Source organism: Chelonia mydas, chromosome 3 (assembly GCF_015237465.2).
Source record: "Chelonia mydas isolate rCheMyd1 chromosome 3, rCheMyd1.pri.v2, whole genome shotgun sequence".
In the NCBI taxonomy this organism is placed as follows: domain Eukaryota; kingdom Metazoa; phylum Chordata; order Testudines; family Cheloniidae; genus Chelonia; species Chelonia mydas.
This window is the reverse complement of record NC_057851.1, coordinates 162,307,854-162,331,005: the sequence shown is the minus strand read 5'-3', so window position 1 is coordinate 162,331,005 and position 23,152 is coordinate 162,307,854. Positions and strand designations below refer to the sequence as shown.

Here is a 23,152-nt window from a genome sequence, read left to right as displayed (position 1 = left end):
TGGGAACTGACTTTGTCTCTCCTATAAATGGGTTAAATGCACTATATTTACAGCATTCTGAGCCCTTATCAGCTTGGGGTGGCAGATGAAAAGAACCAGGGAGCAAGAGAGAGAAACAAACTTGGGACTGGAAATTGAATCCCGTGTCTCTTGCATCCCAGTATCAGCACTGAACCAGCCGCAGAAAGGACTATGTTTTTGAGTCAGTTTCACACTGTACATGATTTGTTGCCATATCCCTTTATAAGCTTAACGTGTGTGTGTGCTCACATGTCACTCAAGTCACCTTTGTTGTTTTCTGCCTCAGCTGAAATTCTTGGTGTTTGCTAAGCCAGGAATCCACCAGACAAATTAATAGATCACCAGAAAAGCGAAGTACAAGATTATCAGAGTCCTGAGAGGTAAAAATTTATTGATTTATATCTGATCAGCATGTTATGATATGGTCACACCTGCTCATACAGCTGACATTCTCATAGCCAAAGAGGGATTTTTTTTGTCCTTTTAAAAATACGTTTTTTTCCAACAGGAAGGAACTTTTTTGTTTTTTTGTTTTAAAACCCAAACATTTTCATATTAAGTAGGAATTAAAAACAATGGCTTTTTTCAACACATTAGAATAGGGCTGGTCAGCACTGGATCTCGTAGTGCTTTAAATTCAGCTTTCACGTTTCCGCTCACCCCCTTTTTTCTATACACTTTTTTCACAGAAAAACACAAACAAAACCCAGAAGGGAAATGAAGAGGTAGACATAACTACAACCATTGCACTGTTCTACCGATTATGCAAGATGCCTCAGTGTACTCCAAAGAGTTCCATTTTTCTGTTACCTATTACTGTGTACAATATTATTTGTTAAAATGTTAACTTAACAACACTAAAAATGACACTTGGTAAGTGCTACTGTTAAGATATATAGTTCAGGGCCATGGAATGTATGGTGCAGCGTATACTGCTTTGCCTGGCTGAAGTTGTTTAAAATTAGAGCGCTTCACACATCAGAAACATACAAGATGGCAACACTTTCTAGGAAAAAACTGAATTCCCATCTTTCTAGCTTGAAGGCAGTCCATGGCTTACTTAGGGCCCAGATCCTGTATTCTTTACATGCTCTGAACTTCCATCACCTTCAAGGAGGATTTTAGACGTAGAAAGAATGCATGGCTTGGCTCTAGAACCTTTGGGCCAAATTCTGCAGTCCTTACTCCAGCAAAGCTTCCAATGAATGTAAAGAAAGTTTTGCTAGAGAAAGGAGTTGCAGAAGTTGCTCTTCCTCTTCCCACCTTTTTCTTTTGTTAGTTCAAAAATCAGTTCTGACCCAGAAAGACAAGTCTCCAGAAACAGCAACAATCTATAATTTTAAATTAATATTGAAATACGGTAATAACATATATGCACTAACTAAAACCCAAGCTGCACTGGGAGCAGAAACACAATTTTGCTACTTGATGTTTCCATGGTAACCACAGTGGACATTTTAGTACAACCTCACCCTTCCACATCAAACAAAAATATCATATCAACGATGAAGGGTTAAAACCATGGAATCGTGAAAAATCAACTTTATTTTGTCACACTTAAACAAAAAGAGTCACCTCTTAGTCTCTGTAAAGAAACATCTCTTTTGGTATCTGTATCTAAATTACTGAAAAATGTCTTGGTTGTTGCAAAGATTTGATAAAAATATCTAAGGAAGAAGTAAGTAAAATAAATCCAAGTGTGACCAGCCCTTTGCAAAATCACTTTTCATAACTAACTACAAGTTTTTGCATTCACTCTGACCATACACAACAAAGCGCAGATACACAACAGGGAGAGGGAAAATTCAGAGAGACTAACGTTAACAATATGGCATCAAGAAAACTAAATTTCGTTGTACAAAATAAACACCTTTTTGTTATAAGTTTAAAGGAAATCAACTCACTTTAACACAACAGATGTTCAATGTATAATTGTTTTATTACCCAATGGTAAAATAAAAAGTTTAACTGTAAAATGCATAGACTCCTTACTTTTAAAGATTTTTCTCTGTATCACAGCCATGTAGCCTACAGTTGTACACAATAAAAATAAGACAATTCAGAAATGTTAATAATGTGTGCAGACCTTGCAACTCAAGTACAGGTGGTTTTTCTTTTTTAATTTTGCTTTTCCAACTGTTTTAAAAACAATTAAATGTAAAAATTAACACACATGCAATTTTGCAAAATACCACATTTTCTTTCATATGGCTGCATTATTTCCAAACAGTACAGTACCTTCATTCGTACAGTTACTTTATTCCATCTGATTTTGTTATATCAGCACAAAATAGTTCAGGCCAACTACCAAAAAACCAAACCCCAAACCTTAACCCCCAAACAGTTTTGCAATTTGGAAATCCCAGATTTAAGTAGCTTTGGTCCCAAGGTAAATTTTATGCCAAGGTAAAGTGGACCAGTCTAATACCTGCCACACACAGTATTCGGTATTTTTATTGTTTTCTACAAACAGATGTAAAGGTTCACAGCACTTGTGGCAATGAGGGGAGGGAAAAAACAAAAAAAAGACAGTTCGCTCCATCTTTTTGTGAATAATGCATACCACCCCAACAGTAGTTATATTTTAGATGCAATAAGTTGCAACTTATTTCTGATGACTTCTAGAAGAGAAAGATTTATTTATTTATTTATTTTAACTGAGAAACACAAATAAAAGCCTGGCTTTTTAAATATGACTATAGCAACTTAAAAAAACCCTCTTTCAAGACAAATCATGACTGAAAGAGTTGGTCGAACGGTTTGTAAGTTACAAGAGGACCTGTACGGAAAGGATAGTCACAAAAGGGAAAAAAACAGCGGTTCTATAATTTGTGAATGGTACAATGTTAATCATTTATGGGATCCAAAAAGCAGCAACTCTGAACTACTAAGGCTATATTGTTTGTTCACAAAGTGGTTATTAACCAATTTAAAAAGATGTACGATCTAAAACATGGAACCAACATTTGCAATTTTTAAAAAATTCTCTTTAGTTCTCCCTCATGTTCTAAAGTAGTAGAAAAATTAACAGTTCCACAATCTGTATAATTAAATGTCCTGCAGATATTTTCACCCTGCATTGTTTTAGATATTCCCCCACAATACTGCTCCTTACACCATCAATTCAAAGTTGTATTAATTATACTGCAACTTGGCAGGTACTTTTACCATTAAATTAATTTTCTACTAGATGCATTTTTCTCTCCAGAGAAAACTGTTCTAAACAGAAATCCCCTGGGTAGCTTGCAGCAAAGTGTCCACTACTGCTATGATCACGAACCAGGTGCAGGTAACTGAACTATCACTCAAAGGAGTTGCATATTTTACAAGATAGCCTGCTAATCTCCAAACAGTCTAGACCAGCAGGGTATTTAATTACCATATTTCCTATATATTACCTATATTTTATATGTTTTTTCCCTTAATAAAAAAAATCCTTTTAACACTCCTGTTTTATTCTCCTTCATAAACTAGCATCTAAGTCCACGATGGGATGGTACTTCTACTCAGAATTCCTAACAGCAGTGTCTTTCCAATGTCACCTAATTCAACCATGCACAACACACTCTTCACATCTTCCAGTGCAGATAGGAGAGAACCAATCTAATGTGACTTAATCTCCCCATTGAAACTACAATCAGTGCCTTAAAACAAAAATATTTTGCAATATAAAAAAAAAGGGAACAGGTTGAATAACCACCAAACGAACTGGGTAAATCATATGCCCATCTCAGCACACTACTGCTCACTCCTACTATTTCATTAGGCAGCATGTGAGTACTTAGTGTGTCACGCTAGGTCACTGGAAACAACATACTGCATTAGAAAAGCAATATACTCTTTGCATGCAGTATCAGGTTTATAATGAACAGTAGTTTGATGCATGCTACTGTTGTGCAACTTGCTTAGACACAATCTTCCCTTTCTATATCAACCCCTTCAACTTATTTTGTTTTGAATTGGGAACATTGGAATGTGGGTAACAACCACATAGTTCCAACCAAATCATATGTTAGTAAGACAAATAAAAACAGTCTGCCACTTGCACTCTGCAGATCATTTCCAGTACACTCTTGTTCAGACCTGGCCTACTATTTACGGCCACATTTATGATGGTTGGTATTGAACTTCCCTCCTGAAATATGGCAGATGAAATGCATTGCTTACTTCAGTTATAGTTTAACAAGAATGGACAAGTGTAAAGGAAAATTCTCATGTTCCAAACTGGCCTCCCTTTGCAGTATTTTGTTTGATTTTGTTCTTACACTGCAATTCAGCTCAGTGTGTAGGGGGGGTGTGGGTGTTAGTTATCAGGAAGTTTGAGTTTGAAAACTGCAGCTTATACTGAACACTAAGCTAAACATTAACACTGTCTTCTGCATTTCACCTGTAGTGGTATCGTAATAGTCCATGAGGTATTTCAGTTGATCTTCTATAATGCATCATTTTATTATCAGCCACAAAAATTCACATCTTTCCCTTTTTTTGGTTTGTTTTCCCCCAAAAGCAAAAGGAAAAATATGAAGCTATGTTTTGTATTTTTATTCTGTACACTACTTATCAAAACTGGTTCTCAGGAGCTTAAGGAAAAACAGGGAATCTATACCACAAACTCAACATATACAACTGCTGTTGGCTTACTTTGCTCTCAGTAAAGTTACAATCCATGAAAGATAATACACCATAGTAACTCTAAGTTCTGACTACATGTTCTGTACTTATAAAGAGTAATGGTATTCTAGGAATAGTTCTTTTTTATCTCTGTAATCACATGAACATGATGCCAACTAAACCTGTCAGAAGTGAGAACCCACAGCGCTGACTTCCCATCAAAAGATTTGTAAGCCAGACATAGGAAAATCTGTTTTGTGCCAGGCTGCCTTTTAATTCTTCTTTTAGTCAGACTGACACTTTCAGCATGGTGGCAGGTTAATACTGCTCTCTGTATAGTTATTCCTTCCCCCCTCCTCCCCCCAACAAATAGGTTGAACATTTTCCTATAGCTTTAGGCCAGCACTTATACCCACTTTTTTAAAAAGACACCAACTTCCTAATATTCTTCCTAAGCAAAATATTGATGATTTGGCATTGATTTGCTTAAACCCTGCCACAAATGTATTTAGTGCTGTTGCAACAAATGGAAAAAAGGTTTCTAAGCTATAACACCATCATATTGGCTAAAGTTTGGTATCCAACACAGAAGGGCAGCAGGAAGAGCTAATGCCTCTTAAAATTCCAAGATGCTATAGATAAAGCTTGCTTTTTCCTGTAAGCTATATACCTTTCCTTCACTGTATTTTCATCTTTAAAAGTGCATTTTGCAAAAAGACAATCATCAATTTATGGAACACATTTTAAACACAAAAGGGAACTAATCAAGTGATGTGACTTTTTAAAGTTCCCTCACAAGAAGGAATACACTGGAACATGGAACTCAATGGTAATGGGCTGATTTATCAGGTGCACATAATTTTTAAACACATTATGATACTGAAACACCTTTCTGAGCACTGTTTTCTCCCAAAAAACATTGCTGACACTGGCTCTCACTTGGGTGTCGTCCTTAGGAATGGTGTGTCTAATACAACGATGGCTGATCAAGGAGCAGTTAAGATACCGTAACCAGCTCTGCAGAATGTTTAACTGATCCCAGCAGTAAAACTTGAGTTTTTGCAAATGAAGGATCTCTAACCACACAACTTGTAGTGCAGACTACTGGAGAAACAAAATTGATGAATTTTCTGAGCTTTAACTACAATGCCGAGAAATACCTGCGGTGTTAGAACTTTTTTGTTGCAGACTTTCTTCTACAGTGGTTGTACAATTGCACCTCTTGTCCAAATGCTGAATTTGCTTAAGAGTGGGGGGGTATCCACCTTTTAAAAATATGGACAGTTCTTAAAATACATCATCAGGTCACGATATTACTGATCCTCACTTTTAGTGGAGTTTAAAATCTCCCCTAAGAGGGGTTAAAATCCATCCAGCATTTTCCTTTATTCTTGTATATTCACATTTGCACACATAAACATGATGCAGATTTTCAAGAGCCTGGCTTCTCAAAGTGTCCTCAGGTCCCTTTCAACTTCTAAAATAGGCAATGATAAAAATACTGAAGGATGCAGTACCACATAACGCCCGACAAAAATGCAAGGGACTGTATGACAATTAGCCACAAGTTGTTGAGGGTCATCTCTCGGGAAATAGCCTTTGCTTGACCCTGAAGAGGAGGAAAAGCTCCTAGAAGACAAGAAATAGCATTGTTAATCCTTCTGCAATAGGAGCTATAGTTTACGAGTGCACTATTCTTTAGCAGCATTGCCTGTGCTGACAGTGATGGTGGTTACAAGGAATCCGTTGGTTGTCTGCCTTAGGGTGGTAATTTTTCAGAATATAATTTCCTACTGTACAATTTCTGTCTTTACAGAGTGGGAAAAAATGTTAAATTAGTGTTCCTTCCATAGTGGTAAAAACAAATAAAATTAGGTGGCCCAACATGGATTTTCCTAGCTGTTATTTGTCAAAATGCTTTCCCTCCCAACCTGATCATTATCTCAAACACATCTGTTTAAGTCTTTGAATTTAAGACTTTGCTTTAGTTTCACTCAGTGTGAACGTTCTCCAGCCAGAGTGGCTGCCAAGTGTCATCTCACGTGACAATCATGCATTTGGCATCCTGTGTCTGCCCACATCTCAGCCAGAATCTCACTCACTGAGTTGGGCTTGTGCTGCAAACAAGAGTTGCAAATATGCCTATGGCCACTAGAGGCTACGGTGACCAGATGTCCTGATTTTAGGGACAGTCCTGATATTTGGGAATTTTTCTTATATAGGCACCTATTACCCCCAACTCCCATCCCGATATTTCACACTTTCTATCTGATCACCCTACTAGAGGCTGCTATGGAGCCTGAATTCAGGCCAGCAAGTGGTCTGCTGGTCTTTCTTCTGGCTACTCCCAGTGCTGGATCTGAGTAGGGACAGAACATCAGCAGGTGTTGGCTGACCAGTAGGGACAGAAGATGAGAGGACTCAGTACTACCCACAGGTTCTTCCAACCGGACACTCAGAGACACCTCAGACCCCAGGCCTCCCAGCGAGACCCTAGCCAGATCTCTTGCTCTCCCAGACAGCATCTGTCCACCTACCCCAGACACCGCCACACCAAACTATAACTCAGCAATCCTGGACGCCAGACTGCAGCCTATCCCAGAACCCCTAGACTCCAGTCCCACTTGCCCACCCTATGCATGCCTAAAGCCTTATAACTGCCAAGTTTTGCACAGCTGTGTGTCCTACCCCTGCCACAACTTGGGGCAGGATAAAGTTGACCATAAACTGAACTTAATGGTCATATGCAAAGTATTTGCAAATATGCATGTTACTACATTAAATAATTTGCATAAAATGTCAAAGCTGCACAAAACTTGGCAGTTGTGAAGCAGTTTTTTCCATTTTTCATGTGCAAAGCTGGTATTAAAAACCCTCCTCATGATACTACAAATTAGAAGTGCTTGCAGGGGCATTATGGGAGCACCACTAAGTTTCGTCTAAAAGAAGCGGATGGATGGAAGAGGAAAGTCATACCAGTACAACTTTACCTTTTCACATTAGAATTTACAAACAGCATAGATTTAGACATAGCAGTGAGTTTATACATACATATTACTGCTTCCACATTTGTTATCTCTGGTGAACTGCACCCACAGAAATGTTTAAGAAAAAAACTTAGTGTAGACAAGGCTTTTCTCTCTCTCCCTACGAACACACTAGGTCGTATATAAACTTTGACAAATCACCTCCCACCAGCCTGGAGAGAATCTCTCTTTCTCTCTCAGAAGACAGCCTCTCCACCCCATTTATTCACCAACAACTCAGACTTGGTTACACACACACAATTCACACTTTGCACATCTATCTATCCAGTCACCACTGCATTTGCTCATTCTTATTCATCCCCGCCCAAATAATCAATTCTCTCTCCTGCCCCAGTTCTCAGCAAAGTCTCTTTAAAAGTGCTCCAGGGTTATATGACAGAGAGTTTCTCCAGTCTAATTTGGGAGTGCTTGATATCTAGTCAGCAAAAAGGAAAGTTTTGCAAAAAAGTGTGTGCTTTCAATTATTTTTAAGATTAATTTCACCTGCTCTCTCCAAATAAAAACATTCTAACAGAGAACAGATATTGTAGATTGCTTGTCTCTTTATTTTTAAACTTTTTGAATTATATTACTGCAGTTAAAAACAAAACTACATACAAACCCCAAACTAAGTTTTTTTTTTTAAACAAACACTGATCATTCACTGGGCTACTATGTTTTTAATACTGCACAGTAACTTGCTTCTGAGTAAAGTTACTGCATGCCACAATTCAGTCTGGGGAAAGCTTTACAAGCTGAGACATGAATCACTAAAATAGTATTTATGAAGAAAGTGAAAGTGATGAAAACAACCGTAGTGGTTGCAGCAGGCACAGTGATATATAATGTGGCAGCAAAACAAAAAAAAGTGCTTCACCAAAGCGCTGATATTCCCTTCACATTTAGCCTGAGGACCTACTGGCAGTATTGTCACTGAATTGAGAGCAGCTCTTCTGCAATAAGATATCACAGGGTAAAATTATAGGAGCAAATCCTCCACTTGTGTTAACTGTCATAACTAAACTAAGCTAATTTAGACGAGCTAAGGGTCTGCTCCAGGGTGTATTAATTTATGACTACTTCCATTGACAATATACTAAGCATCAATTAAACTATAATCTAGCTCTTAGAAAAATAGATGTTTACATACATGAATGTACCTAGAACTAATAGTTTTTGAGCAAGGAATTAGGAGGTTTTCATTTTGCTGCTTGGAATTCTTAGCTAATCAAATCATTTAGGTTTTTCACTGCCACAACTTTAAAGCACTGTCTATACAGCTGGTTTTAGAAAACCAGCATGAGCCCCGCTACCCTGAGTCTGTTAACCTGGGCTGGGAGACTCGCTCCCATTCACTACAAAATGCTGTGCAGACATCCCTAAGGCCCCAATCTTGCAATGTACTTCACCCACATGGGGCTCCAATGAAGTCAGAGACTTTGTAATTGTGCAAGGTCTGCCCACATGCAACACATTACAGGATCTGACCCAATAAAGATGTTTTTGGATATGAAGACCCATTGTATTTGAGTATTTTGATGAGTGAGATGAGTCTGATATGGCAAAAGGCTAGTTATTCTTCTCAAAGTGAGGTGCACATGACGTATTATAGTTGGATGTTGAGATTTTATTAATATTTCAAGCACCCACCATATTTACAAATTATAATATCATCTCTAAAGTTTTATGAAATGATCAACCATTAGTATTAACAATGAATAATCCAATCTCTTTTTACCATAGACACACTTTGGAATGTTGAACTGAACCGAGTGGGCTGACTGGATGACTGTTTTAGGCAACTGCATAAGAAATTTAACAAAGAAGCTTTGTTTTCCTATAAAAAGGCAAATAATTTGCAGTATTTCAAACCCAGTCACTCTAATCAGGTAACATCACCGTCTGATAAATTTCCTTTCCTACATATAAATGTCTAAATGAAAAACTCACTGTTTTTCACTCATGCAGTTTTGTAAAGGAAAAACCAAAAAGCCCCCCGAAATAAAAACTAACAAAACTGTTGTTTTTTTTCTTATCATGGTTAATTTATCTTTTCTCTATATGGTACAAAAACACAGGGCTATTAGAGGACAGCTGGTAAACTTCAATGTTGGTCAAATGGAAAAGGATAAAAACCTTGAGGAAATGTATCCCCAGCTTTATTTTCAAAGAAGAGTGCATATAAAAATGAAGTTACAAAATGTGTGATACTTGCCAGTGTCCCTTCAGCAATATACCAGCGTCCCATAATTTGTTTAGAACTCTGTGATCTGTCTTCATTTAGGATACTTTATTGTATGCTGTGTTGTATTTATAATATTCCTTCATGTTTTGAGGGAGTGTGTGGGGTCTGGTGCTTGGACTAGGACTCCTGAGTTCTATGACACTGATTTGCTGTGAATCCTTGGGAAAGTCACAACCTCTTTGTGCTTCAGTTTAATAGGCACAGTGATCCAATATGGCATTTTCTGACTCACTGTCCATCTAGTTCATTATCCTGTCCCTAACAGTAGACAGTTACCGGATACATCAGAGGAAGGTGTACGAATGAACAGTGGACAGATGTGGTTTAATTTGTTCCCCAGAGAAGCCTCATCTTAACCCCTATTCATTAAAAATTTTAAGCTCTCAAGCATGAAGTTTTATATCACTTCCAAAACTTGTAAGCATTAACTCTTAGTATTTTTGGTATACATATAAAGATCCAGTCGCTCTTTGAATCTCGAGCTAAATTCTTGCTCTTAGTGACATCTTATGGCAATGAGTTCCACAGTCTAAGTATATGGTGAGTGAAAATGGGATTTTCTTTTAACAGCTTTGCATTTGTCACCTTTTGATTTCACCTCTGCTCTGAGGCAGGAAGAACAGAAGCTCCTGATCTCTCCTCTGTATATGATTCATTATTTTATATACTTTCCCCAGACACAAAACATGGATAACAAATGTCTATTTCATGATGGTGTTATGACTAGTAATTAAATGTTCTTAAAATTATTCTGAGATCCTTGCATGAAAGCCAGTATGGAAATGCAAACCATTATTAAGTGTTCTCTTAGGGGAGACAACATGCTACCTGTTTTGTAAAAATGTGACAAGAGATCCTCTTTTTCAATGAATCGTTGATATAGCCAATCAGTGAGGGCTTCAGGTTGTGCAGGTACATCTTTAATTGGAAAAATCCTACCAAAAGAAAGAACAGAACAATGTGACTGGATCTATTAAAGTCATTCTACATGTAAGAAAGCCCCCCACTTTTCCCTCAAAAATACACGAGAACAGAATAAAACTATTAAATTGGTCTGTGTTCCCTCTCATTTACAGCTCAAATAATACTTAACCTTCAAAACAGTGGAATATTTCAGATCACCAGTCAAATGAATGCTAAGGACATAGAAATCATCAGTACCTAGCAACTGCAGATCATCATCAAGGCTGCACAGAGCCCACACACCTCTGCAGTGTACAAAGGCTTAAATTTAAAAAAAAAAAAAAAAAAAAAAGGTGTAGTGTGATATGCATGCCTATTTTTCCTATAAAAATGATCCATGGACAACAGAATTGGTGGATAAAAAAAACAAACAAACCCACCCACCCCAACACCATACACTCCGAGAAGATTCTTCTACCCTCTTTAGGAAGGAAATTCTTTGGGATTTGAGGATTTGTGAAGGATGTAATTAGCATTAATAGCTCTTCTGTGTCTCAGAACAAATCACCCTTTATGCCCAACAATGAAGCTGCTCTATCTGTCTGGAATTTATAAAGCAGGTTACACAAATGCTAAATCTTCAGTGTATAAGCATACTGAAATATTGCTACAAGATTTTAACAAGCAACAATATAAGCTAAATCTGATTAATATTTATATATAAATAAAATAGCTCACTGTATAAAGAGATCTAAAGATGAGCCTATCACATGACAGCAGGGATAGATAGAGGGGAGGGCAAGAAGATATTACCCAGTGATACCATTAAAACCATTTGTTTTGTTTTATGGTATAAGCCAAATCCTGCCTACCTGAGCAGGATTAGATAGTTGCATATGTGGGTGTGCTTTAGAATATCCATACCTGCACCCAGAAATGAAGGACAATTTTAAGATTATATTAGGCTAACCATTTAAAAAAGCACTACTTTTTACAATTTTTTTTTGTGGGGGAGAGGGGCAAAATCAGAGAACTTTATGGCACAACTGTTTACAAAGTTAACCAGTGATTCTTATGATAATTATGGGACACCACATGCAACAATTCTACATAAAGCAATAAAGTTGGATTTTTTACCAGACTGTTATACCAGTATTGAAAGCAATATAATCTGATTTCCCAAACTGCCACAAACGATCTAACAATTTTAAGCCAGAATGCCGGCAGTATATTCAGAAACATCAATTAAAATTTAAAACTATTTCCATATAGCCTACATTGTTTACTCCTGGGGAGGCACACTTCTTGCCTTCTGAACTTTCAGGATGCCAAGATAAGTGGATTGGTAGTTTTCTTTATATTTTCTAAGGGAGTGACAATTACAATGTCTTTGTAACCTTGTTACAGGGTTTCAAGCTTGGCCTCCCGATTTTGGTACTTTTGTCAGAATATCTACGTTGGATTCTAGATGTTCCAGTAATTTTTTAACATTGAACTACAGAAGTGGGACCAAAGAACCAATCTCATGTCAAAGTGTCAAAATGAGGTGGCTTATTATGAAGCACTTCTTAGAAACATTTTCCCCAATGTATGAAGAGGATCACTAACTTTTAAACTATGGCCTAAAGGGCAGTGAAGCTCCATAGTGAATGCATATTTCCCCATAAATCTGGCCTCTTATCTAACTAATTTGCTCATTAAACATCTTGCGAATAAAAAAAAGCCACCCTTTTCACTATACCAATTACCATCCCCATTATATCAGTTTCCTTTTCTCAGAGAGCATGTTTTAGCCTCAGCAAGCCCGGGGAAAGAAAGAAAAGAAAGGTCAGGGAACAAATGCTCTCCACTCTCATTACTGGGCTCTCTAATATAAGTGCCTTTCGGTTTCTCTTATATAAGACTGCTTCGTGTGCCTTGGTCTCCCAAGGAAATTGAAGAGACAACTGTATCTATGTGGCCTGAAAAAGGCAGTCTGAAGTGAAATTATTTTTATAATAGATTGTGTTTTCTGCTGCACCTTCCATTTGTCCTTCTCACACTTTGCTATGCATTTATTTTCTTCAGTGGACTTTTCACTGCTATTTAAACACGGAATTCATTAGGCTGAAAAGGATTTGAGGTAACAGAACAACCTAAGGCTAATTGTGTAATGTTTTAAACAACATAGCCCTCTGGGGAAGGTTGGAAGGTGTCCTAATAGCATTATGAAATGCTAGGCAACGACTCTTTAAAAATGACCTTTTTTCATTCTTGTATTTTCTCTTGTTCCTTTGCTATGTCACTCATGCCTCTCTCCCTCCTCAATTCTCCCTGCTTAATAGCTCCTCATTGTCACAAAACCAACATGAAGTTTCCCAGACCCTGAATGCACTGCTGCTGCATTTTGTTCCTCTCATTATTCCGAACACCATTTTTTCTGGATGCTACATTTCCATATCTGAGACATTCTAAACTGAAGCTATTAGTAGCAGTGTATCCCGCCTGTCCCCTTTCCTAATAGCCATAACAGTCTCTCTTGCAACGTCTCCTCATAATATCAAAACACTAGTGAGTCTCTCTAACAAAACATTGCCAAACAGACACTCCTCTCTGCTGTGTCAGTGGTATCAGGTTGGTAAGTCTTTCTTTGGTTTCCTTCTTTCCCACAGTGCCAAAACTCCAGTGAACTGAAATCTACACTATCCAACCTGATAGGAAATGAAGTATAGTACATTCTCAGCAACTTGTTTTAGAATCTACCAGCTGCAACATTTAATTCTCTTTAGTACTTAGTTAAATGAATTTTACCAAGTAATTATAGCACAAACAAAAGTCAATATATTTAGAAAAAGCACTGCATGTCAATCAGCCAGCATATATTTAAATTGCTTCATAATTTTTCATGGGTTTTCTCTTCACAACTGCTATTAATGCAAATCTGATATCATCTAGTTTGTTAACCATCGGGTATAGAAGGCTCAAAAGAAATAGTTTGCTCTGATAAAACTATGGATGCTGTTCTATTGAGAGCAGACTCAGATAAAGTGTTAAAAAAATAATCAGAAACACCCAGAGGTGGCTACATTTCAGTAGTACCTTATGGTTACACAGTACAGAAGCACAGTCTTCTAATTAAAGCACAGGGCTGGGAGTCAGGAGATCTAAGTTCTAGTCTCAGTTCTTCCACAGACTATATTTGATCTTGGGCAAGTCACGTTAGGGCCTGCTATTTCTCTACTTCAACCAGAGGAGTCGGTGTTCAGTATTTCTGAAAATAAGGTCTTTAACCTCTCTGTGTATCTGTTTCTCATCCTGTAAAATTGGGATAATATTTACCCTGGCTAACAGGTAATTGCAGGATTAATGTTTGCAATGTACCCAGAGATCCTCAGATGAACTATGCTATACAACTGTAATATTAAAGACTGCTCTTAGATGATTTAAAATGGTATTATGATATTATATGAGAATCAGAAAGTGAGACAAGAAACTAATCATTAAGATCACAGACAGAAAAAGTAAAAAGCATTAACAGTGGAAGTTATATATTAATTTGTTCCCATGATAATAAAACAATGTTTTTTGTAACACAAGAGTTTTTAAAATAGGATTTTTAACCTGACATGGCTTCCATTGTCAGTCAGCAGCAGGTATGAGCAATTCTGCTGTAATATAACAAAATCACCAAGGTAGAAGAACAGTATGAGAAGACTCCCTTTAGCTTCAAGTGCTAAAGTCCTAGATTTTGGGTGTAATAACGCTTTTCTGTGAGGGAGCAACAAGAAGCATTCTAAGTTTATGCCTACACTACAGAGACTATACTGGGACAGCTCCTTAACATAGATGCAGCTTACACTGATAGAAGGAATGTTTCTGTCTGTGTCAGAATGCCATCTCCCTGAACTAAATTACCTATGTTGATGGAAGCTCTTTTCTGTTCACACAGCTGCATCTACACTGGGAGTTTTGTCAGCATAGCTACGTTGATTTTGGGGGCGGTTTTTTCACAGCCATGTAACTTGTCCACGTAGACTAGACCTAACTCTCTTACTAGATTATCCTTCTGTGGTGCTACAGGGGAGAGTAATTTAAGCCAGTCTACACAACAAATAAAAATATAAGAAAGTAGGTTGCAGTATGGTTGTCTGCTGTTCTGATTACAACAGTTCCATTTTACAGTTAAATGGAACATTATCTGGGTCCTTGAATAATGTTAAGGACTTGGACAATGCAAATGCAGCCCCGGTGTAACTACGTCCCATTACATAATTCTACTTTTAGCGTAGAGAAGTCCTTTAGAGAGACCTGGGATGAAATCCTTGTCCTACTGAAGTCAACACCAAAATACCCATTGACTTCAGTAGGGCCAGAATTTTACCCCTGCTTACAACACGGTTAAATTTATTTGGAGTTTGTCTGTCTGCTGTGCTCTACCTGTGCCTCTACATTTGAAGACCATCACTCCAGACAATATTTCTAAGGAAGGTGTTTTCTCTTTGAAAAAATATGGTATCACTATTAAAAGTATAATAAAAGCTACCCGGAAAAAGAAAATACAACTGACTGCTGTATTTGCAGAAATATTAAGAAAGCTAAAATGGATCAATAAGCATGAAATTAGTTATTCAAACAGTTTCCAGTAAAGCTGGCGGGACAAGGTGAGTGAGGTAATATTTTTATTAGACCAACTTCTGTTGGTGAAAGAGACAAGCTTTCAAGCTTACACAGAGCTCTCTTCAAGCTGGTAGGTTCTCTGCTATATTTGCATAAGACTATATTTTGCAGATGAAAACGGAGATCTGGAAAATATGTAGGCACTAATAACCTAGGCTTACAAGAGCATTTTATGGAAAAGAAGTTACTTAAGGTATTGTTAATGAGCCTAGCTGAAAAGTCTGAATACAGACTGTAGGTCTAACCTACATTAAAAAGAGAAGGCCATTAGTAAGAAGCCTTATGTTTAAGTATTGTTCTCACTGGCATGGTTTCCCTGGTCAACATTGACAGAGATGCCCTCTATCTTAAACCATTTTACATGCCCCTTTCTTGGCTATGGCCCTATTAACCTGCTCTATTTGACACCTAATGACAAATATGACAGCATCACCTGGCTCTCCCCCAAAGTGAATATTAAATGGTTGTTCCATTAGGGTGTATGGGAGTCAGAGTTCAATACTCATCATAGCAAAGTACAACAGACATGGCAAAATTAGTTGATTGGCACACTTTGCCACAATTCATTCCAATGAATTTTGAAATCTGTTCACCACATCCATACTAACAGGACTATTTAATACCATCTTAGGGATGAGAAGGGTTGTGGCAGCTAGTGTCTAACCCAATACCAAATTCAGCTATTTCTCAAATGTAGGTACCTTCCTAGTCCATTAGCACCGTTCTATAAAGCAGTCTAGCTTTAACTATGATTCTGGCTAACAAACTTTCAGGACAATAGCAGACAGGGCACCTTTTTCTTCAGAGAAAACTTTCTAAACCATACCTCCAGGAAAGTTTCAAAGTAATACACTCCCAGCTCAAGAAAAACAGCTGTAAGAGTGATAGGAATCAGTACCGATAAGATATACATGAATGCCTGCGAGGTGTGTAATGAAAGTTTTATCAGCATGAGTTTGGGGTTGTGGCCTCACCATTAGTAAATTATGCAGGTCATTCCAATGAATGCTGATAAAAAAAAAAATTTACACCACAGAACCATATAGTCTGTATATGCCACATATTGTCAATGTGTTTTAGTCGGTTTTAAAAACATTTGAGGTTTTTCTATGCCTCTGCCTATAAAGCCTCTGCTTTATTACTAGAACCCTGTGAAAATTTTATTTTTTAAATAATTTTCATGTGCTATTTTTGGGGAATTTTGAATTGTTTTGTTTTACCAATTTTATCCACACGGAATAACTATTTTATCCCCCAGAGGGTGTGGGGGGTTGCAGAGCAAGCCCACCCCACAGTGGCAGATCCTGTCCTGCAGGATGGGTCTGGTTCCCTGCTCTGGGCATTACAATCTGGTGCACAGGGTGGCAGCACCACTCAGGTTTGGCTTGGCCACCCCTCCACCGTGATGATGCAGAGGTGGCTGAGCCAAATTTGAGTGAGGGGCCATGTGCCAGGTTGCAATGCCATTCACTTAAATTTCCCCACTCATCCCATCACCATGACAGCGAAGTGGCTAGCCCAAACCTGAGCAGTTCTGCGACCACATATGCTAGGCTGCAACACCCAGAGCAGGGAGTCAGGCCCAGGCCGGCAGGACAGGAGCCACTGCTGCAGGGTGAATTTTATTGTTTTTAGTTTTATTTTGTGTTTCATACTTATGAAAAACATGGGGCTCTACTTATTACCATGAATCCAATTGTAGAGGACTCAGAAGGAGCCATAAACATCTCTAAAATAACGTTAAACCAATTTTTCTATACCTAAAAGGTCAAAACTTTAAATCTCCCTTTTCCAGTGGTATAAAATGTTCCATTTCTACCTATGCAGGGTTGTGAGACACGAGACCTCAAACCCATCACTGGCACAGAACTAAATACTGCCAATTCTTGGCTTGGAGTGAATGTAGTTTGGGGAGCAGAGCAGGACAATTCTATACTTGAAGGGGAAGAAAAGAAGGAAAAACCATCTCTGAAACAGGCTGACTTAAAAATAATGGCAACTTTATGAAGCTGTTTTGAGATTTGTAATCTAGGATGGGTAAAATGAATTAGTGAGCAAGGGTAAGGTGAAGTGGTCAAAGATGCTTGATAATTTGCAAAACCTATGATGCATTTATCACAAGGATGCAAAATTTATTGCATGTTGAGCACCATCACATTATATTGATACATAGTTAATAATCATTCCACACATACCCAACCTTGTGTGATGGTTAATATTAGTTCTCTCTACACATGAGTTACTAGACCTACCCTTCCTACCTACATAGGATTTACAATTCTGTTTATTCCACTCAGCACTTTTCAGGAGCCTTTGCTATAATCTTCCTGCATCCACAATGCCCAGTGTACATTTATCTGCATTATATCAGTGCTAGTCACAATAAAAAGGTAAATAATGTCCCTCACTTTATTTAAGCTATGATTTTCTTATAGCTGCCATTTCTGAAGAAAAACGATCTTTGGCCCGAAGCAATGATTATAGATTTGTTGGTCAAATAAAATTTGTACACTAGGCAGTGATTGTGTGATCAAGCCATGAAAAACAAAGCAAAACAGAACTGTAGGCAGCATGGCAGGGGGTTAGGTCAGACTTCAGTTAAATTCAGATGTAGTACACAGATCAAAGTGGAATTGTACAGAAAGAAATCAGTTCTAGGTATAAGCTGTATGGGGGCAGTGATTGTCTTGTGTGAGATGTCTAGAACAATAGGGCCCCAACCATGATTGGGGCTCTAAGACACTATTTTCATTCTCTTTTTTTAAGTTGGTCTCAGGATATGAGCACTCAACACTTAAGCCAGGAACAAAGAGAGTGATGATTCTTATGTTTCTTAAGCAATACATTTTTTAAAAGACAACATGCTTTGCTGGCTCAAATTTGAAAGGGGCTCAGTTTTCAAAGAGAAAAATCAACTTTCACGTGTTCGATAACACATTCCTTTGCTGAATGTCCTGCACAGCCTGGTTATTGAGGGGATCAACTACAGAGACCCAGGCATACTTCACTATTAATTTCTACTTCAAGACATTCTTTATCACCACCCTCACTCCTCATGGTTACCTGAGGGTTCTAGCTCAATAACCCAGTTAAGCATGGTATATTCAGAGCATGTACCTAGTTCCTCTTGTTACAAGGTTTTCAGAATAACAAGAAAATAGCTTGTGAATAGAGTGGGCGTTTTATCTGGTGGGCGTTCCCCTCTGGTGTTATCTGGACCGGTGATCAGCTAGGTCACACCAATCCTTGACTCTGGGAGCCAGCCTTACCCTGCTCTGCTGTGAGAACCCCCACTCCTGGGCTGTTCACACACAGCCTCTGGCATGTAAGCTGCTCCCAGCTACTTGCAACTGAATTACACTAGCCAGTATCTCCGGTCCGAGACACAACCCTAGGAACCTCCGTCTTGCAGTATCCAGTTACTGGATGCTGCAAGCTTATATGAGTTTGTCAATTTAACCAAGAAATTGATATGTACCAGGCTTGTTATCCCAAGGGGAGCCTCTGACACGCTTCAAACCAAAACACACTGCTTCAGGTAGAATAAACAAACAGATTTATTAACGATAAAGATTGATTTAAAATCACTTAAAATCTAAGCATAACAAGCCAGATATAGTCAAATGAAATAAAAGCAAAATGCATTCTAAGCCGATCTTAACACTTTCAATTATAACCTGTAACATTACTGTAACAATTACTAAAACATCACTATAACAACCACGCTCAGTGCATCATGAGCTTTCTGAAGACACCCAATATGACAAACTTTGCATTGGATACCACACAATAATTTTATAAAGATGAACATGGGGGTGTAGGGTGTTCCCCCGAGGTACAGAACATCACAGTGTTTTTGAGCCTACATTTTATTGGTGATGTATCATCTATCACACTAGTATTATGGGAGGCCTAGGGAAGGCTGTATTATCAATTTCCTGCTTTAATCTATCTAGATTATGTGGACCCTATCACCACAGTACCCGACTTTCTTAATCACTGGACATAATCCAATAAATGTTACAGTTTAATAATTTATCAGTTAAACAATCAAAGTAATTTTGAATCAATATTAAATCAGGCAAGAGAAGAACTAAGGCTCTGTAAACCAGGGACTCGGTGCCAACTGAAAAATGGCACAGGGGTGCACAGCGATTTACAGGGGCCGCCTGGGTCTGATATATGCATAATAGTTCACCAAAGAGTGACGTGCGGTTTCTACCAAGGTTGTCATAATCATCATGAAATGTGTATACATATAATATTTAATGAGTAATATAACTATTAGGGCTGTCAAACGATTAAAAAAAATTAATCCTGAGATTAAAAATAATCACGATTAATTGTCGTTTTAATCGTACTGTTAAACAATAGAATACCATTTATTTAAATATATTTGGACGTTTTCAAATATATTGATTTCAATTACAACACAGAATACAAAGTGTACAGTGCTTACTATATAGTTTTGATTACAAATATTTGCACTGTAAAAAAACAAGAGAAATAGTATTTTTCAGTTCACCTCATACAAGTATTGTAGTGTAATCTCTGAATCATGAAATTGCAATTTACAAATGTAGAATTATTTGTTTTACATGACTGGACTGAAAAATAAAAACGTAAAATTTTAGAGCCTATGAGTCATTTGTAAACTGCACTTACGTGATAGAGATTGCACTACAGTACTTGTATGAGGTGAACTGAAGTGAGCTGTAGCTCACGAAAGCTTATGCTCAAATAAATTTGTTAGTCTCTAAGGTGCCACAAGTACTCCTTTTCTTTTTGCGGATACAGACTAACACGGCTGCGACTCTGAAACCTGAAAAAATACTATTTCTTTTGTTTATCTTTTTTACAGGGCAAATATTTGTAATCAAAACTATAAAGTGAGCCCTGTATACTTTGTATTCTGTGTTGTAATTGAAATAAATGTATTTGAAAATGTAGAAAAAAATCCAAAATATTTATAATAAATTTAAACTGGTATTCTAGTATTATTTAACAGTGCAATTAAAACTGCAAGTAATTGCAAATAATTTTTTTAATTGAGTTAATTTGTTTTGAGTTAATTGCTTGAGTTGTTTTGAGTTAACTGCTATAATAAAAATTATGTACTTAAATTCTGGGAGTTAAGGCAGGTCACCAGGAGGTAACATATCTCAGATGTGCTCCTTTCAGTCAGGAGGTAACAAGATGCTTATCTCTGGCCATGAGAGTATTGTGTATTGTATGCCTCACAGTGGATGCCTATTTGCATACTGGGCCAGATACCAGTTGAAAGATTTGTGAAATCTACAAGAGAAAAAATCTACAGAGAAAAAACCCGAACAATCAGCATCAGGATGTCCTGTTTACAACTAAGATCAAATGCAAAGAAACACACTGGATCCTTCATGAGGGACACAAGCTGACAGCATGTTGTGTGTCATGGAAGAGGGATCACAGCCAAACTAGCTGTAAAGCACTGGTGAGCAATACTTTATTAGATAGGATAGTACCTTGTTAATTAAGTCTAGGCTCTAGAATGCATGTTATGATTTTTATTTGTAACAATTTGTTTCCATACTTCTACTTGCTATTACTTGAATCTCTATTCTTTGTTAAAATAAACCTATTCTTGATTTTACTCTAAAACACATCTAAGTGCTGTATGTGAAACAGAGCAGAATTCTGAGGAGGAACTGGTAAGCTGGGTGTTCTGTTTATACTCCAGGGAGATGCTCAGAGGACTCAGGGGTTGGACCATGCCTATTGCTAAACTGTAAAGACAGAGGGACCAGCGTAGGCCTCTAAGGGTGGGGGTGTGGTGCTTGTATTGCCCATGCAGATTTACCAACTTCCTAACTGCTGACAATCAGATGCTCCTGCCCCACACTCCACCTCTTCCCCAAAGGCCCCACCCCTGACTCGCTCCTCTCCCCCTTCCTCACAGCTGGATCCTCTCCACCTCCCTCCTCACTGAGCTCTCTCTGCTCCGGAGCTGCAGCCTGCTGCAGAGCCTGCCCGCCCATGAGATGCGGGTAGGAGGCAGCTCTGGCTGAGCAGGGGCTGCTGAATGTTGATTACCCAGCGCCTCCCACAGCTCCCCACCCATGGTAACCGGACTTTTGGTGTCTGGTCAGTGAATCTGACCAGATACTGCCTGGTACCCTTTTTGATCGGACTTGCTGGTCGAAAACTGGGCACCTGGCAACTTTATGCCCCTGGCCAGTGAAGATGGAGAGCTGATCCTCAGCAGGCACAGACAAGGCTTCCTCGGGGTTAGCAACGTGCCTCACATCCCCGGGAAACATCACAGGCTCCAATAACATAGGATGTCATTGTTTGGTATCGTAGCAACCATCCATTCTAGTATATTTTGACATTTTCAAATATCTTCCAGATAAAAAGTTATTCTTACTATTTCAGATTAATGGGTGTGATCTAACAAAGATACAATATTAGTTATTAAGTTTTTTTTTTAAAGCTGGAACAAACTCCACAATGTGTCTTGTGAGCTGCAGCTCAAATTGGTTATTTATTTATTTACTTATTTAAAAAAATCACATGCTGCCACAAATATCTTTTTTGTCCACAAGGTGGCTCCCCTAGAATTTATACTTCTAAAACTGTTACCTTTTTTGGATTCTATGGGCTCATTCTGTTTCAGTAGGGTGGTCCTTCAGCTGTAAAAGTCTTCAGAATCTATTGTTACAGAAACCCAAAGATGGTCTTTTCCCTGCATTTCAGTAGGTCTTATCTGAACACTGCTCATTTTTTGTGGCATCCCTAGTTAGTGCAGCACTGATGTTAAAGTGGATTTACTTTCTTGTGCTACTCTCCTGTCTGTTTGCAAAACCTGCCCTTATCCCCATTAATCAGGTTGGCTCTTACTCATATTTCTATAACCAGCATTGAGACTGCAAACTAAAATTGAACTTCTGTTGAATTCCTCAAGAAGTCAAATGTAGTGAGCTGTCCTGACTGGAAACAAAGGGAGATTTAACATCTCACATTTTTTGAGTCTTACCTAGCAATTGCATCCTTCTAGTTTTGTTTTGTTTTTAAACTGTCCTTATCTTGTTTTACCTGATTGGCATCTCTCTTCCCAGGACTGCAATTTTTTGATTAATAGGTTTAGATAGAAGGAAACAAACATGACTAAAAAGCTCAAGCAGAATGGAATTTAATTCTCTTTCTTGATTTCTTTTTTATCAGGGGGAAAAACTGCTCTGCTATAAAACCCTACCCCTCTTTTTACATCATTATTTATCAGTAATCAGCTGAGAGAAACTAGAGACTCACAATTAACTAAGGTTTCAGAGTAACAGCTGTGTTAGTCTGTATTCGCAAAAAGAAAAGGAGTACTTGTGGCACCTTAGAGACTAACCAATTTATGTGAGCATAAGCTTTCGTGAGCTACAGCTCACTTGAACTTCACTCCGACGAAGTGAGCTGTAGCTCACGAAAGCTTATGCTCACATAAATTGGTTAGTCTCTAAGGTGCCACAAGTACTCCTTTTCTTTTTACAATTAACTAAGGTTCAATTTCCTTCATTTTCATAAAGAAATATCAAAGTCCATCTCACTAACTGCAGCAAGAACCTTGTCACACAATTTTGCCTTCCTGGGAGTTTGGCCGCAATCATGAAATAAGAGTCCAGTGAAGTTGTCTTTATGTAATTATATAATCAATCTCATTTTACCA

At 38.0% G+C, this 23,152-nt stretch overlaps 1 protein-coding gene across 5 annotated transcripts in view; it reads right to left on the bottom strand.

Moving 5' to 3' along the window:
• Positions 1–386: 386 nt before the first annotated feature.
• The window catches only part of LPGAT1 (lysophosphatidylglycerol acyltransferase 1), a 136,053-nt gene continuing 113,287 nt past the window's right edge, over positions 387–23,152 (bottom strand). For all 5 annotated transcript variants that reach the window (XM_007058013.4, XM_037895751.2, XM_043543686.1 and 2 more), the window contains 2 exons: positions 10,732–10,838; positions 387–6,261 (listed from right to left, as the gene is read on the bottom strand). In XM_007058013.4, coding sequence (XP_007058075.2) covers positions 6,110–6,261; positions 10,732–10,838 — 259 coding nt within the window. In that variant the 3' untranslated portion in view covers positions 387–6,109. The remainder of the gene's footprint in view (positions 6,262–10,731; positions 10,839–23,152) is intronic.